Source organism: Lipotes vexillifer, unplaced genomic scaffold (assembly GCF_000442215.2).
Source record: "Lipotes vexillifer unplaced genomic scaffold, Lipotes_vexillifer_v1.1 scaffold53, whole genome shotgun sequence".
NCBI lineage: Eukaryota > Metazoa > Chordata > Mammalia > Artiodactyla > Lipotidae > Lipotes > Lipotes vexillifer.
In genome coordinates, this window is record NW_006791814.1 from 1,768,959 (window position 1) to 1,783,173 (window position 14,215).

A 14,215-nucleotide genomic window follows, 5' to 3' on the forward strand; every position below is an offset into this window, starting at 1 on the left:
GGGACCGTTCAGGCGGTGATGCGAGTGATGGGGGGGGATGGGGAGCGATGGGGGGGGCGGCAGATGAAGCTTTGCTCGCTGACCCGCCCGCCACTCACCTCCTGCTGTGCGGCCTGGTCCCTAGCAGGCCGAGGACCGAGACTGGTCCGTGGCCAGAGGGTTGGGGACCCCTGCCCTACTACCTGTTGACCGTTGAACAACACGGGTATCAACTGTGAGGGTCCATTTATATGCAGATTTTTTTCAATAGTAAATAATATAGTACCACAGGATCTGCGGTTGGTTGAATCCTTGGGACGCAGAATTGCGGACATGGAGTAACGGCGAATATGGAATAGCCTTGTACACGGAGGCGCCCCATACATGCAGGGCCGACTACAGATTATAAGCGAATGTCTGACTGCCTGGCACCCCTGACTCGCGCTTTGTTCAGGGGTCAGCTGTGACCTGCTCCTCTCCTTGCCTTCCCAAACCTCCTGCTGCCTCTCACACTCCTCGCCTGCCTTCCCCACCTTGGCCAGTCGCATCCCAGATGCCTGACTATCCACACGAGAACCCCTGTCACCATCCGTGACTTCACATTCACCTCCCACATCCAACTGCTCCCTAAACCTGTGGACCTCTACTGTCTCCTGTTTCCAGATTCTTCCCCAGACCCAGTTTCCTATCAGGAGTTCTGACTCTGCCACACCCCCACTTCAGCTCCGCGGTGTCTCTCCTCCCTGCACAGCAAGGGCTTTCTACCTGCGCTCCTAGAACACCAGGGGTCCCGCCAAAGTGCCCAGAGCGCCTGACTCTCCCAGGAAGGGGCACCAGGAGGAGCCCAAAGACTAGCGTGGGTGGAGCTCCCGACCCCACCTCCTGCTTCACTGTTTCAAAGGCTGGGCTTGCACGAAAGCTTTCATTCCCAGAAAGGATTCTGTTGCTTCCAAGCGTAAGAGTCTGATATTTACCATACTGCAGGCCAAGACCCGAACCCCTTAGCCCTCTGCAAGCTGGCCCGGCTGTGTCGTCCAGCACCACCACCCCTTCTCCTCCTGACACCCCCCCAGCCCCACTGCCACCGAAGCTGTCCTGCAGACGAGCCGACACAGTGACCCCCGCGGGCCTTTGCCCCTGCTGTTCCCTCTGCCTGGAGAGACTTACCCAGCAACTTCATCCCCCAGACGCCAGATCTCTGCTGCCTTCTTCTGGGCCAAAGTCACCTTTCTGAAGTCTTCCCTCACCCTCTGGGCAGAAGTAATTGCTCTCCGTTCCCGGCCAGCACAGCACTCACGGCTGGCCTCTATTATAGCGCTGCCACACGAGGTGGGGACAATTTGCTCATCTGTCTCTGTAGCAGGAGTGTGAGCTCCTGGAGGGCTGAGGCTACAGCTCAGACCCATTTTTCTTCTTCCCACACAAGGCCTGCCCAAGGCCAGTGCTCACAAGGGAATCCTCTGAGTTACTCTGGGTTTCCTTCGAGACAGTGATGGGATGGCTTTCCAAAACCCTACAAGGCCATCGTCACCGCCTCCACCCAGGAACAGCTGCCCTGCCACAGGGGTGTGAGCCCCAGAAGCTGCCCCATGCCACGTGTCCTGTGGCCTGACTAATGTGCTGTAGGCACATGATGCTTGGAACTGTCACATGCAGAGGAGCTAAGGCATGGCCTGCTGGGACACAAGGGTCACCTGTGATAAAGCCAGGCCTCGGCGGGGTGATCAGTGGGCAAAGCGTCAGTGGTTCAAGCCCCAGGCTCTGTTAGTCTGGCTGCATCACAGAGTGGGGAGAGTGGTTGAGCGTGGCCGGGTATCAGGCTATGCTGCACGGCTGGAGATGCTCAGAGCTGGGGGAGGAGCCTTCTCTGTGAGCTCTGCATGATTAGGAGCAATACCCTAACCAGTGTCTGGGGGATGGAGCAACAGACTCTGGTCCTGGGCAGTGAGGGATCTGTATAAAGCTCGTAGACAGGGGGAGTCATTGCTGGAACTGGGAGGGCCGGGGGCGGGGGGGTGGCAGGGCCTGGCAGGGGACTCCCTGGCCTCAGCTGGAAGCTGAATGGGCTTGGCTTGGTGCTCACCGGCAGACAGTGCCCACCAGAGGGCAGCTGGGTTGGGCAGAGGCAGCAGAGGGCTGTCCCTCCAACTCTTGGGCACAGCTGCTCGAACACACCTGAGCACCTAGGGCTGGGCCAGGCCTCCTCCTACCTGGGCAGTGTCCAGCTCATTCAGCATCACCACAGAGGAGCAGTTGTAATCGAACACCAGCCTCCAGAAGTCCGCCACGGTGTTGGGTAGAGGGTGTTGTGTGACCACGAATGCAGCAGGCTGCTTGTGGCTCTGCCAAAAGAACGACACAGGCTTCATGAAATATACACCCATCAGCGATGTTCTGATGATGATGAGGCCCGGACGGCTGCCAGAGGCCCCCTGGGTCTGCCAAATAGATTACACAAAGCAACTGCCCGTTCTTATCGCAGGGTGCCCTGGTGGCAAAGGGGACCTTCTCAAAATGAACTCATTCTCCTCCAGACTAAGACATTTCATTAGGAAGGTGTCACTCGGATGGGGATTATCCAATAAATTATTTATGACTTGGAGCTCAGCAAACAATCATCATTACAATATGAAATGAAAGATTCTGGATGCAGATTTGCTGCTCTGCTGGCCAAGGCACCTCTTGGGATAAAAGGGATATTTTGTGTCCCTGTGCCCACAATGATGGAGGAGGGGTTGGCTCAGCCCGAGGCAGAGCGCCTCCTGAAAGGGCTAATAGTGCAAGAGGTTCACTCCTGCCCCAAGGCTGGAATGCGGGCCGAGCTGGTCTGGCAGAAGGTGGGCACTGTGTCCTGTGAGCCAATGGGGCAGTGAAGGTGCTCAGGTTTTAGAGTCAGGCAGACCTGGGTTCAAACCCAGCTTTGCCAGTTGTACGTTATAAGTCATTCATCCATCCATCCATCCATCCATCTGTCCACCCAATCATTCATTCATTCATTCATTCATTCAAGCTCATTTATAGAGTGAATGTTTTTAAATCAGTGCTCAGCACTGGAAGGTTATTAGATCTCTCCAAATCTCAGGTTCTTCAACTGGAAGATGGGATTCATAACTCCAAAGGGATGGCTGTGGTACAGATTGAAAAGATATGCACGTGGAAAGTGCAGCAAGCAAGAACCCAGCTGTGAGCCCCGCTGGCAGGGCGGGACCATCCCCGACTTGGTTCTTCATCCTCGGCACTAGCATCATGGCCGGCACACTAGACGCCCAGTACAGGTCCAGCAAACAACTGAATAAACTCAGTCCCATGTTACAGGTGGGGAACTGAGGCCCAGAGAAAATGGCCTGTGTGAGTCTGGACTACATCTGAAGCTTCAACTGGGTGCTATTTATTACAGTGCCTGTGAGAAGGTATTTGGAAAGATTGGGGAGCATCTCCGCTTCATTAGCGGTTTGTAAAACCTGAGAAATAACTTATATTCTCAACAAGTTTTCCTGAGTGATTGTTCATGCCTGTTTCTGATGGAGTCACAGGGCAGCAGAAGGATGGGGAGGGAAGAATTGTTTGCCCATTCGAACCAGGAAAAGTCTCTGGCAAAAGACTCTGCCAAATAGAATACCTAAAGCACCTGCCATTGTTCTTTTATCTCTTGGTGTCCTGACGGCAAAGAAAATGCCTTGCAACCGTGGATGCCACAGATGCACTAGGGGGTCTTGTCTTCTCCTGCCAGTGGGATGGTCAGAGGAAGAATCTAGGAGAACAGAATGTTGAGTTCCCCCAAAAGCCAGACTCTAGTGGCAGAAGCTGGTCTGCAGACATTTCCAGACATGGAAAAAAAATCTAGGCTTTAAGAGTCAAAAGACTTGGGGTTCAGACCCTGGCTCCACCCTTTCTGAGAGAGTTGACCTGGAGACAGTCATGGAAATTCTCTGACCCTCAGTACCTCATCCAGAAAACGGGAATAATCATATCCAAATGCAGAATGAGATAGTCTATGTTCAGGATCTGACATACTGCCCAACACTCAGTGAATGTTAGTTTTCTTTCCATTTTCCCTGTCTCTGTGATAAATGCTCTATTAGGCCAGCATACCTGACAAAGCCTTATCTGAAAATATGTTCGAGATCTGTGCTCCTGCCGGGTTTCAGGGATCATCTGGCAATCCATTTCATGGATAACATCATCCTTTACCAAGGGAAACATTAAAAATTAACCCAGAGGACTTCATATTTTTCTGCTAGCAGCAAAGCTGCCATGGTTACCAGATAATGCCCAAACCGAGCTGGAATACAGATAAGGACTTTTTTTTTTTTTTTTTTTTTTTTTTTTAATAAGAAAGGCAAAGACCCCAGTGATGGCTCACAGGAGAAATGCCCTGTGGACAAAGAGAATACAGTCAGCATCAGAGCTTGGCAGAAGGCATTTGACTCCAGGCAGCATCTAATATACTAAGCAGAGGCCAGGAGCGTGTTTGATCCTTGGATGAGGAAGGAAAGGAGCGGGGTTGGGACAAGGTGGAGACAATGCTGGAAGGAACTTGGAAGTGTGGGTGCACCCCCAGGCCCCATCTCTCACCACACACGTGTGTGTGCACGCACGCACGCACACATACACACACGCATGCATACACGCACACACTGACGTTGGAAGACTCCAAGCTAAAGCCTGCAGTCTTCCCTCTACATCCAGCAATTTGATCTGACCAGGACAAGACTCCCTGCTTCTGGACCCAGAGCCAGGGTTTCCATGGAGGACTTGGGCACCCTGTGGGCAGAGGCCAGGGCAGGCGCCCACAAACCTGAGATAGGCACTGACTTCCTGTCAGCACTGACTTCCCGTCACCCCTCTGCCTCTAACAAACACTTAGGATGCTTGGGGATAAATTTCAAGAGGATTAGTGGTCAGAGAGGTAGTTGGCCCTGACCCCAGCGGACAGTACCCCCATGTTCCTTCCTGTTCCAGGTAAGATGGGAGGTTCATGTGGGCTGCATGGACTTGACCTTCAGGTATAGATGGGGAGAGGGACCTGGAAGGGCTCTTCCCCAGTCAAGCAATGGTGTTCTTGGTCCTGAGTCTTGGGAGGAAAGATGTCTGCATCTTACTGAATCAAGTAAACTGAGGGGAGGCTCAAGGAATAAATTCTAGAGTAAGCCAGGAGTCCAAGGGTTCAGCTTGCCACTAGCTCTCTGGGTATCTTTGAGTGAGTCTCTTTCGCTGGCCTCAGTTTCCTTTGCTGGGAAGTGCATGGATGAGACTGGATGATGCACGGTTCCTTCCAGCTGCAAACATCTCACATCCTGGAAGTGGAGGGATGGTACCTGGCAGTAGCTGGAGGACCCAGGGCAGAAGCATAGAAGTCAGGAGCATGGACCCCCTGGGGTAGGAACATGACCCCCTAATCCCAAACCAGGTCAAGGGAGGTGTGCGCTTCTTGGACTTGATGCTGAGAAAGCAGGAGACGGTGCCCCTAAGAGAACAGTAGGAACATGGCTGGCACATAGAATGTTTCCTGAACTGAACTTACGGCTGAGAGTCAGCTCTGTACATAGCAGGAAGCGGGACTGGTCAGGTCTGTAGCCTCACTGTGGTGTCAGGGGACCCACTTTAAGCTTTTGGTTTATTCTTTCAGACCTTTATGGGGGCAAAAGAGCTAAAAGCACAGCTTGTATATAGGTCTGGATCAGAGCCTTCAGGGGGAGAAAGGTCTTGTGGGCCAAAAAGATCAGAAGGAGAGGCTGGCTTGGGCAGGAGGATGTCAAGGCCCTGGGCTCCAGCCACCTCCCCCTTGGGAAAAAGCTTTTCCCTGGAATGCCAGCCAGGAGCTTTTCTTGGCAGGGCTCCGCTTACATCCATCAGTGCCGCATTGATGTAGTTGCTGGATTCTCCATCCACCGAGATGAGGAAGGGCAGGCAGCGGTCCAGAGGCAGGACATCCATGCTCCGATTCTTATCATGGTTCCGGGGCAGGAGACCGATGCTGCAGTCCTCGGGCCGGACACGAGGAGTCACGATGTTGAGGGTCTATGGGGTCAAGGGCAGATAGGCAGGTACTGCTTAGATGGTTGCCCTGAACGGAGGAGGCAGCGATGTTCAAACTCCCTTCATCCTCCAAGCCTGTCCCTCCAGTCCTTTTCCCAGGACTGTTCTCTTTCGTGGTGATGTTCTATCATCTCTTGCTGGCTGCTCCAGGCCCTGGGGGCTGAGAGCCCCTGCCAGGGGCTGTGGGACACCAGCACAGGGCCAAGGCTGCAGGGACGGCACACACTCATGCGGGCTCAGACACAGGCTCTGAACACCTGCCAATCATCTGAGCTGAGTTACTCCTCTCAGCCATCCTGCATGAAATGATGGGCCAGCCAGTAGGTCATAATGTGGGGAGTGGGGGCAGGGAATCCCTAATGACTTTTAAATATCACTTGAAGTGCCACGGAATGAGAGAAATGATTTTACCAGCGTGCCTCTCAGAGAGAAAGCTGTTTGAGAATGGAAGGAAGGATGCTTGGATGAGATGACCAGGATGAGTGAGAGACCCCCAGAGAGCAAGCTCTAGTTTGTCTGAAAAATTCAGGGCTTGTGTTCTGCAGAGTTAAGTCTTGCAAGTGGGGGGCTAGAGCTGAATGGCCCCAGCCAACAGACTAGATGCTACACGCAACCACCAGGGGTCCGTGTCCTCCATCCTTCCCCCATTCAGCCTTTGGTCTCTACTCCGAATCAATAAAGTCTATTTGTTTGAAGGAGGACTAAGCCATTGACCTGGCTGGGGTATCTGCCCGTGGAACCACGGACCTGCACTGGCCCTTCTGAGGAAGCTTCTTTGCTTCCTCCTGCCTGTTCACAGCTCCTGTTGCCCAAAATACGACCCTGGCACTGACCTCAGGACAGTGGGCTGGACTCTGGTTTTGCCTTACTCAGTGATTCAAGTCCAGGCCTCCAGACCAAAGCTGCCACCAATTCTGGCTACATGGGCTCCAAGGGGGCAGATCTGTTCTGCCTGAGCTGTGCCCTCAGGCGATGCTTCTCGGAGTTTAATGTGCATTTAAATCACCCGGAGATATCGTTAAATCACAGGCTCTCATTCAGTAGGTCTGGTGGCACCCAAGATTCTGCACATCTAACAAGCTCCCAGGTGAAGCCAATGCTGCTGGTCTCGAGACCCCACCTTGAATTGTGAGGATCTAGGACACACTCCAATTGTACAGAAATACTGAGAAGACCTGAGTCCCTGCAGGGATCGAGGAGCTTGAAATTCACACCTGTGTCTATAAACTTGTCTCCGCATACAACCTGGACTAGAACTAAATAAGACCTCAGTTCCAAAACATATTCATAGTTAAAAAAAACAAGTGTCAGCAATCACTGATTGGTGAGCAGTTGCTCATGGTGTGCATTTTATGTTCTGGAATTCCTTCTCAGCTGTCTGGAGCTGCAGACACTGGAAGGATATATACATAGCCATTCTTGCAAGGAAAGCCCCAGGACTGTGCTCAGTGGCACTGAAGTTGGCTGGGTCATGAAGCCTGGGATGTGCTCGTACCTGAAATTCGTCTTTGATTTGGCTGGAGTTGGTCTGGGGGTCGAGCCTGCTGATATTGTAGTAGAGAGAGCGGAACTCGCATACCGGGATGGCCGTGTTGCCGCAGAGACACGCTTCCAGGATGGCGTCGTGCACAAACACATACTGCTCCTGCAAAGCCGAGGCGAGAGGGAACAGGGTACTGGGTAAGAGGGTGGCCTGGGAGTTTCCTGTCCACATTTCAGCCTGTGGCTATGAAGGATGGGCACGATTCATGTTGCAGAATCACTGCTTTCTATCCTATAACCCGAAGGGCCGAGTTGCCGTGTTTCTCGGTGACTGTCTGAGCTGTGCTGAGTTTTGCTCCCTGTGTAAGACCGAACAGCAGAGTCACTGATAAAAATTAGAAACTCCTGGACATGTGGTAGCAGGTGCCCGTGGTGTCCTGCCCATGGCCCGTCAGCTTTCGCCTTTCACTGCTGAAGTCTGCTTACTGCAAATCCCCGAGATTCAGGCTGAGGGCCTTTATCCCCAGCGGGGCCAAAGAGGTAATGCCGTGGGAAGGAGGACTCAAGCAATGCCAGATGGAGACCTGGGGATAAATGCCTACGTTCCCTCTCTCGGGTGGGAAATTTGGAAGAGACGCTCTACACCATCTCAGAGTTCCCCCGGCAGGACTGGGCTCCAGCCGTCCACTGTGTCAAACAGCCTGTAAAATACTTTCACAGTGTTGACAGGCTTGACTTCCTTCCGTCCCCTCGTTTCCCCCCTTGCCAACCAGTGTGTCTTGGGACACAGCCATTTGTTCCAACCAAGGAAACCACTTGCTCTCAACTCCTTGTCTCAGGCTCTGCTCCTGAAGCGTGCATCGCCCCCTCTGCCATCCCAGCTCTTTGCCGCTCTCGTCCTGGACAACGCCCCCGCCTTCCCTCAACCTTCAATGTCTCATTCCCTTGGGAGAGTCTTCTCCAAATCCACCAGGCAGGAGTTGTTGCTGTTCCAGTTGCTCATTAACAAACGTTTGTTGAGCGACTATTCTCCTGCAGAACTTGGCCCATCTCTTTATATAAAATGTTTATCTAGAGGCATTGTGGTCATCTATTTGAACGCCTACCTCCCCCACCAGATAGCAAGGACCACGATGTGTGTAACGCCAGGCAGTGAAGGTTCCTCAGCCGAGCACCTGAAGAGCTGTGAGGACTGGAGTTAATACAGCTCATACAGCATCATGGCCAAGGGCTAGGCTCTGAGTCAGATGACCTACCACACCTTCAATGTCTCATTCTCTTGGGAGAGTCTTCTCCAAATCCACCAGGCAGGAGTTGTTGCTGTTCCAGTTGCTCATTAACAAACGTTTGTTGAGCGACTATTCTCCTGCAGAACTTGGCCCATCTCTTTATATAAAATGTTTATCTAGAGGCATTGTGGTCATCTATTTGAACGCCTACCTCCCCCACCAGATAGCAAGGACCACGATGTGTGTAACGCCAGGCAGTGAGCCTGCCTTCCACATGCATGAACCCAGGAATAGACAAAGCAGCCTCTCAGCTTTAGCAGCCTCACCAAGAAGCCTGCAGACCGGCCTGTGGGAGTTGGCTTGGAGCCTGGAGCAGGGTCCTAGGTGTGTGAGCCTGTAAGTGAGGGAACTGCCTGCAGAGCCTGCAGTGACTGGCCAGGCCCGAAGCCATGGGTGATATCTCTTTGCAGGGCTGGTGATGGATGCAGCTCTTTATCTGCCCCAGCTCTGCTGCCCGGGCACCTACAGCCTCACTAGAACCAGAAGATGGGTTCGTTACAGGAGTAGCAAACCATGGCTTCCAGGCGTAGGAGAGGCAGAAAAGGCTTCCTCGTGAGACAGTGTGGTTCAGGGGAAAGCACGTGGGACATGGGGTCACATGGACCCAAGTTCTACCACTGTCTGGCTATATGAGGCTTTGGGGACACCATTTCTCAGTTTCCTCATCTATAAAATGGGGGCACTAGCAGGAGCTGCCCCATAGGGTTGTTGTAAGGAGTAGAAACCATACCCTGAATACAAAAGACCTGGAGTGATGCCTGGCACATAGTAGGTACTCAATAAAGATGAACCCCTCCCATGTCCCTCGGATCTTGGGCTCTCCAGCTGGACAGAGCAGTGCCTGGAGGTCTGCTGCTCACTTGAGGCCAGGAGTTATGAGTTATCTCTCTTGGAATCCCCTGCGCCTAGCTCAGGAACTCAGTAACTTCACTGAGGAAGCCATTCCTGCAGTGCCTGAAGCGATGCTTGGCACACAGTAGGCATTCAATCAATGCCAATCCTTCCCTATCTCTCTCTTCTCCTTCACCCAAGGCAAGGACACCATTCAGAGAATACCTGAAAGTTGCCATTCAGTTGCTGCTTAGATGCCCTCAGAGATGGGGCACACAGCACCATTCCTCCCTGGTAGGAGTCCTTGCACTGGGGGACCTCAGCGTTGGCAGGGGCATCCTAGCTTCTACGATGATCTCACCATAGCAAGCCATGTATCCATTCCCTCCCATTTCTCCCATGCCCAGGTCTCTTTCTGTAGGATGCCTCCACCCGTGGGCCTTTCTGTTCCACCATGCTCCTCCTCGGCCAGGGCTGCAGGTGGCTGGCCAACTGACACCCCAGGACTCACCTCCGTCTGTACCAGGTTGACCCTCTGGGCCCGGAGCTCACGCACGCAGTTGAAGATGTCCACCACCCCTTCGTTCTCGGCCATGTCAAGCATGGTGTCGATGGCGATGAAGCAGCCAGTCCTCCCGGCACCAGCACTGGAAGAGAGGACGGTGGTCCATGTTAGGGACCTTGGGGTGGGAGCAGCCCTGGGGAGGCCCCTCCTATTCAGCCCTGTCCCCGAGGACCCTGCAGAGAGGCAGTACACTGCAGAGGTCAGACAGAACGGTCTGAAGCCCAGTGTTGCCAGGAGATCCTAAGCAAGTGACTAAACTTAGAACCTCAGTCCTCTCTTTTGTAAAATGGGAGAGTAATGCTTGCCTTTGGGGGCCATTTTATCAGGACTGGCTTATTTTTGTTGTACTCATTTAACAAACACTTATTTAGCCGTGACAACGTTCCAGACATTGTTCTAATTGCTTCTGCAGTGTTACCTATTCATTCTCTTATGAGGCTGTTAGGAAGTTTCTCACCCTGTTACACAGCGAGAAAACTGAGGCACAGAGTGCTGACCCTGCCCAAGGTCACACAGCTGGCAAGTGGTGGAGCTGGGACTTTTCCCCAGGCAGTCTGGCTCCAGAGCTTGTGCTCCTATACTTCCTCTCATTAATTAATAAGATAATGTACGCGTACACAACACGGATGCATGCAGTTTCCTCATCTGATGGGTAAAGATAATCCATCTACATATGCCGGGCACACTGGAAATGCCTAGAAACATGTCTTCCCCACCCCACTTCCCTCCCTCCATCTCTCCCTTCCTTCTGTCTTCTTCAGTGAACGGGTTGATGGATGGAAGCAAGGAGGGAGAGACGAGAGATCAGAGGAGGTAACTGAGACGGCAGAAACCAGGTCCTCTGAGCTGTCCCAATGGACTCAGAGAGAGTGAGTCCTGAGCACCATGTCCAAAGCCTTGGGTTTGGCTCCACGTGCACCTGATTTTCCAGGATCATGAGGCAGCTGCATCAGTAAACCAGAGCAGCCGATAGTCCTGAGACCCGGCTCCAGAATCAAGGCCCCTGATACATACTTGATTCTGACCACTGGTGGCTTCCTTTCGGAAAATCTCAGGCCAAGTACAAAATAGCAAAAGAACTCAATGAGACCCCATGGGCCATGGCCAGACCTTCCCAGATCAGTGGGTTCCAAAATCATAGCACTGAACGAGACAAATAGGGCATTTGCTTTAAATGCATATAGCTTTGGAAGTGAAGGCCAGACTGCCAGGAGGCCCATCTCCACTGTGTTTTCACATTTCATTTCCCTCATGGAAACAAGTGTCTTTGCTTGACAATGCGAAAATAAAAGGAAACGAAAAGAGGAAGGGCGATGGACCAGGAAAGAAAGCAATATTGAATGACCATAAATCCAAGGAGGACAGGCCAGTGGATCAACTGACACCCACAATGGTCTGGAGAGTAAACCCTTGGAAATCCATCCTCCATGATCTGGAAAGTCTTTGAGCTTGGTAAAATTTCATGGTTTCAATTGAGTAAAATCTGCCTTGTACTTGCCCCAGAATGCCTCCCCCCAAATCAAAACCCCCAGAAGGGACCCCCAAGCAGGCTGGGCCTCGGGGTCTAGGAGGGAACCCAAAGAGCCACTCGCCCATGTCTTCTCCCAAGTCTCATCCTTGACCTGTTTTAGGAGAAAGAAGGAGCCCGACTTGATTTTGAATCTTGGATCCACCACTAGTGGACAAGCTGCCTGGTGCCTGTGAGCCTCAGTTTTCTCACACATGACACTCTTCCCTACAGGGTTCTTGGGAGGATTGATCCGTTTATTTCAGCCTCACAGAGCAATTAAGCACATGCTATTTGGGGTCAGACCCCTGGGATCAAACCCTGGCTCGACCACTGACTAGCTGTGTGACCCTGGCTGAATGACTCAATCTCTCTGGGTTTCAATACCCTCTTCCATAAAATGAGGCTGATGACAACAGCATTAATAGCACAATACACGTGAATTGCATGAAATTATGCTGAAAAAGCACAATGCGCATAAATTGCTTAGCCCTGTGCCTGGTTACATAGCCATTTATTATAAATGTTTGCTACTTGTAGTCACCAGAAATTTACTGAGCACTAGATGCTGGGCTCGGGAGTGGGGATGTGGAGATAAGTCAGACATGGTTCCTGTCCTGAAGGATTAACAGTCTGGGGAGGGGGACAGCATCCAGAGGCAGAGAGTAGTATGTAACATTTTAGAGTGCTCACTGTATGTCTGAAATTCTCTTAGGTACCTAGTATATGTTGGCCAACCCATTTAATCTTCAGGACAGCCTCAGGAGGGGGTACCACTCTGCTCAGGTGTGTCAGGGTGACTTGGTATGGAGACACAGACATAGGGGCATCATGCAAGGAGGGCCTGATAAATGCTTGCCATTATCTCCCTTTCTTCCTTACCCCTGCTCTGGCTGCTCTTTGGGATATGGGAGTTGGGGTGAACATTTTATTGTCCTCGAATTGTCATGAGATGTAAAGCAGAGACTATATGCGGAATGCGTAGAGAGCCCACGGGGCGATCAGTATGACCTCCTATTCTTCAATGGACTCATCTGTGAAATGGGGTTTCTAATTCACACCTCGCTGTTGTGGCCAAGGTAAATGGGTGCTGTGTGAGAAAGGGGTGGCTCTGAGACACCTACAGCTTATGGTGTCTCTCCTTGACTTGGCTCAAGACCTTGCCTGATGTGGACACTGCCACGGCAGAGATAACCTGCATGCAGTTAAGAGCATGTGGGGTCTGAAAAGACCTTGGACCGGGCCCAAGGTCACATTGGAAAAGAGAGGCACTGGGCGGGAGGAAGAGAGCGTGCTAGCTGGCCTTCAGGTCTGGACATCCACCCTCCTCCAATTCCTAATGCCCTTGACATGATAACTTCATCTTCATTTAGGAGGATTCCAAGATGTGCTCATCACTCCCAATGTGACTTTCTGGGTCAGAGCTGAAAATATCCCTTCTCCATAATAAGCTAAAACCTGACACTGTCCATTTACTCTCTACAAAGGACCCTGCAGGCCAGCAATTGATTTTTAAAATAAGAGAAATGAAGAGAAGCACACTTCCACGGGGGCACCCTGCTGCCATGCCAAGGAGCTGAGGGTGAGCGTCTGGAGAAAATCATGTTAAATAGCCTGGCTCTGCCATTTCACACCTGTGTGACCTGAGCAAAGTATCTACCTTCTTAGCGCCTCAGTTTTCTCATCTGTAAAATGGGAATGACAATAATGGCCACCTCTCAAGGTTGGGTGAGAAGTAAATGAAGTAATGCAGGTGAAGTGCATGTGTAGCAGACGCTGTCAGTGCCAAGCCCACATCCTCAGAGTCTTTACTGTTTCAGGGCAACAGCAATAATAACAACTGCTACTGCTACTGTTAGTATTATTGTTGTTAGACTTAGGACCCTGGTGTCATCAGAAAGGGCTGGGAAGAGGGGACACAGGGAAAGAATAAAGGCCACCGGACAAGACAGTACCCCCCTCACCCAGAGAGCAGAGCTGCAAAGGCCTCCTTGTTTAGGGTGGGGCCTTTCACTTACCTGCAGTGAACCACTATGGGCCCAGCTTCTGGGGGATTGAGGAACTTGACCTGGCGGACAAAGCCGAGGAGGCCGGTGGCATAGCAGGGGACGCCGTGGTCGGGCCAGCTGGTGAAGTGGAAGAGGCGGAGCTCCCGGATCTCATGGTAGCCTTTCTGAGGAGAGAACGGCCCTCTGTTCCTCCAGCTGCTGCCCTCAGCCACCCTGCCCAGCACCCATGGGGAGCCACGCGGCCATGAGCACTGAGGGTCCAGCTTCCCTGCTGTCAGGGAGGGCAAGGCCCTCAAAGGGTTAATAGGTGTTACTGCGCAGAGTGATTCTGCGTCTCTTACATCTGGGAACTTCGGAAGTAAATAAAGTGAAACTGATGGCTCTACTGCAGGACTTCTCAGAGCCTTTACTGTGCTAACATACATGCTGAATTCCCTAGGGGGCTTATAACATTCACACTGTTTGCCCAGGGGACCCTCTTTTTTTTTTTTTTTTTTTTTTTTTTTTTTTTTTT

At 52.0% G+C, this 14,215-nt stretch overlaps 1 protein-coding gene across 1 annotated transcript in view; it reads right to left on the bottom strand.

The window, feature by feature from the left end:
• Positions 1-14,215, bottom strand: part of PTPRT (protein tyrosine phosphatase receptor type T) — an 804,737-nt gene that overhangs the window by 21,316 nt on the left and 769,206 nt on the right. Inside the window, exons 24-28 of the mRNA XM_007464800.1 lie at positions 13,711-13,865; positions 10,132-10,267; positions 7,514-7,663; positions 5,827-6,000; positions 2,190-2,321 (exon numbers count right to left, since the gene is read on the bottom strand). Of these exons, the coding sequence (XP_007464862.1) occupies positions 2,190-2,321; positions 5,827-6,000; positions 7,514-7,663; positions 10,132-10,267; positions 13,711-13,865 (747 nt within the window). The remainder of the gene's footprint in view (positions 1-2,189; positions 2,322-5,826; positions 6,001-7,513; positions 7,664-10,131; positions 10,268-13,710; positions 13,866-14,215) is intronic.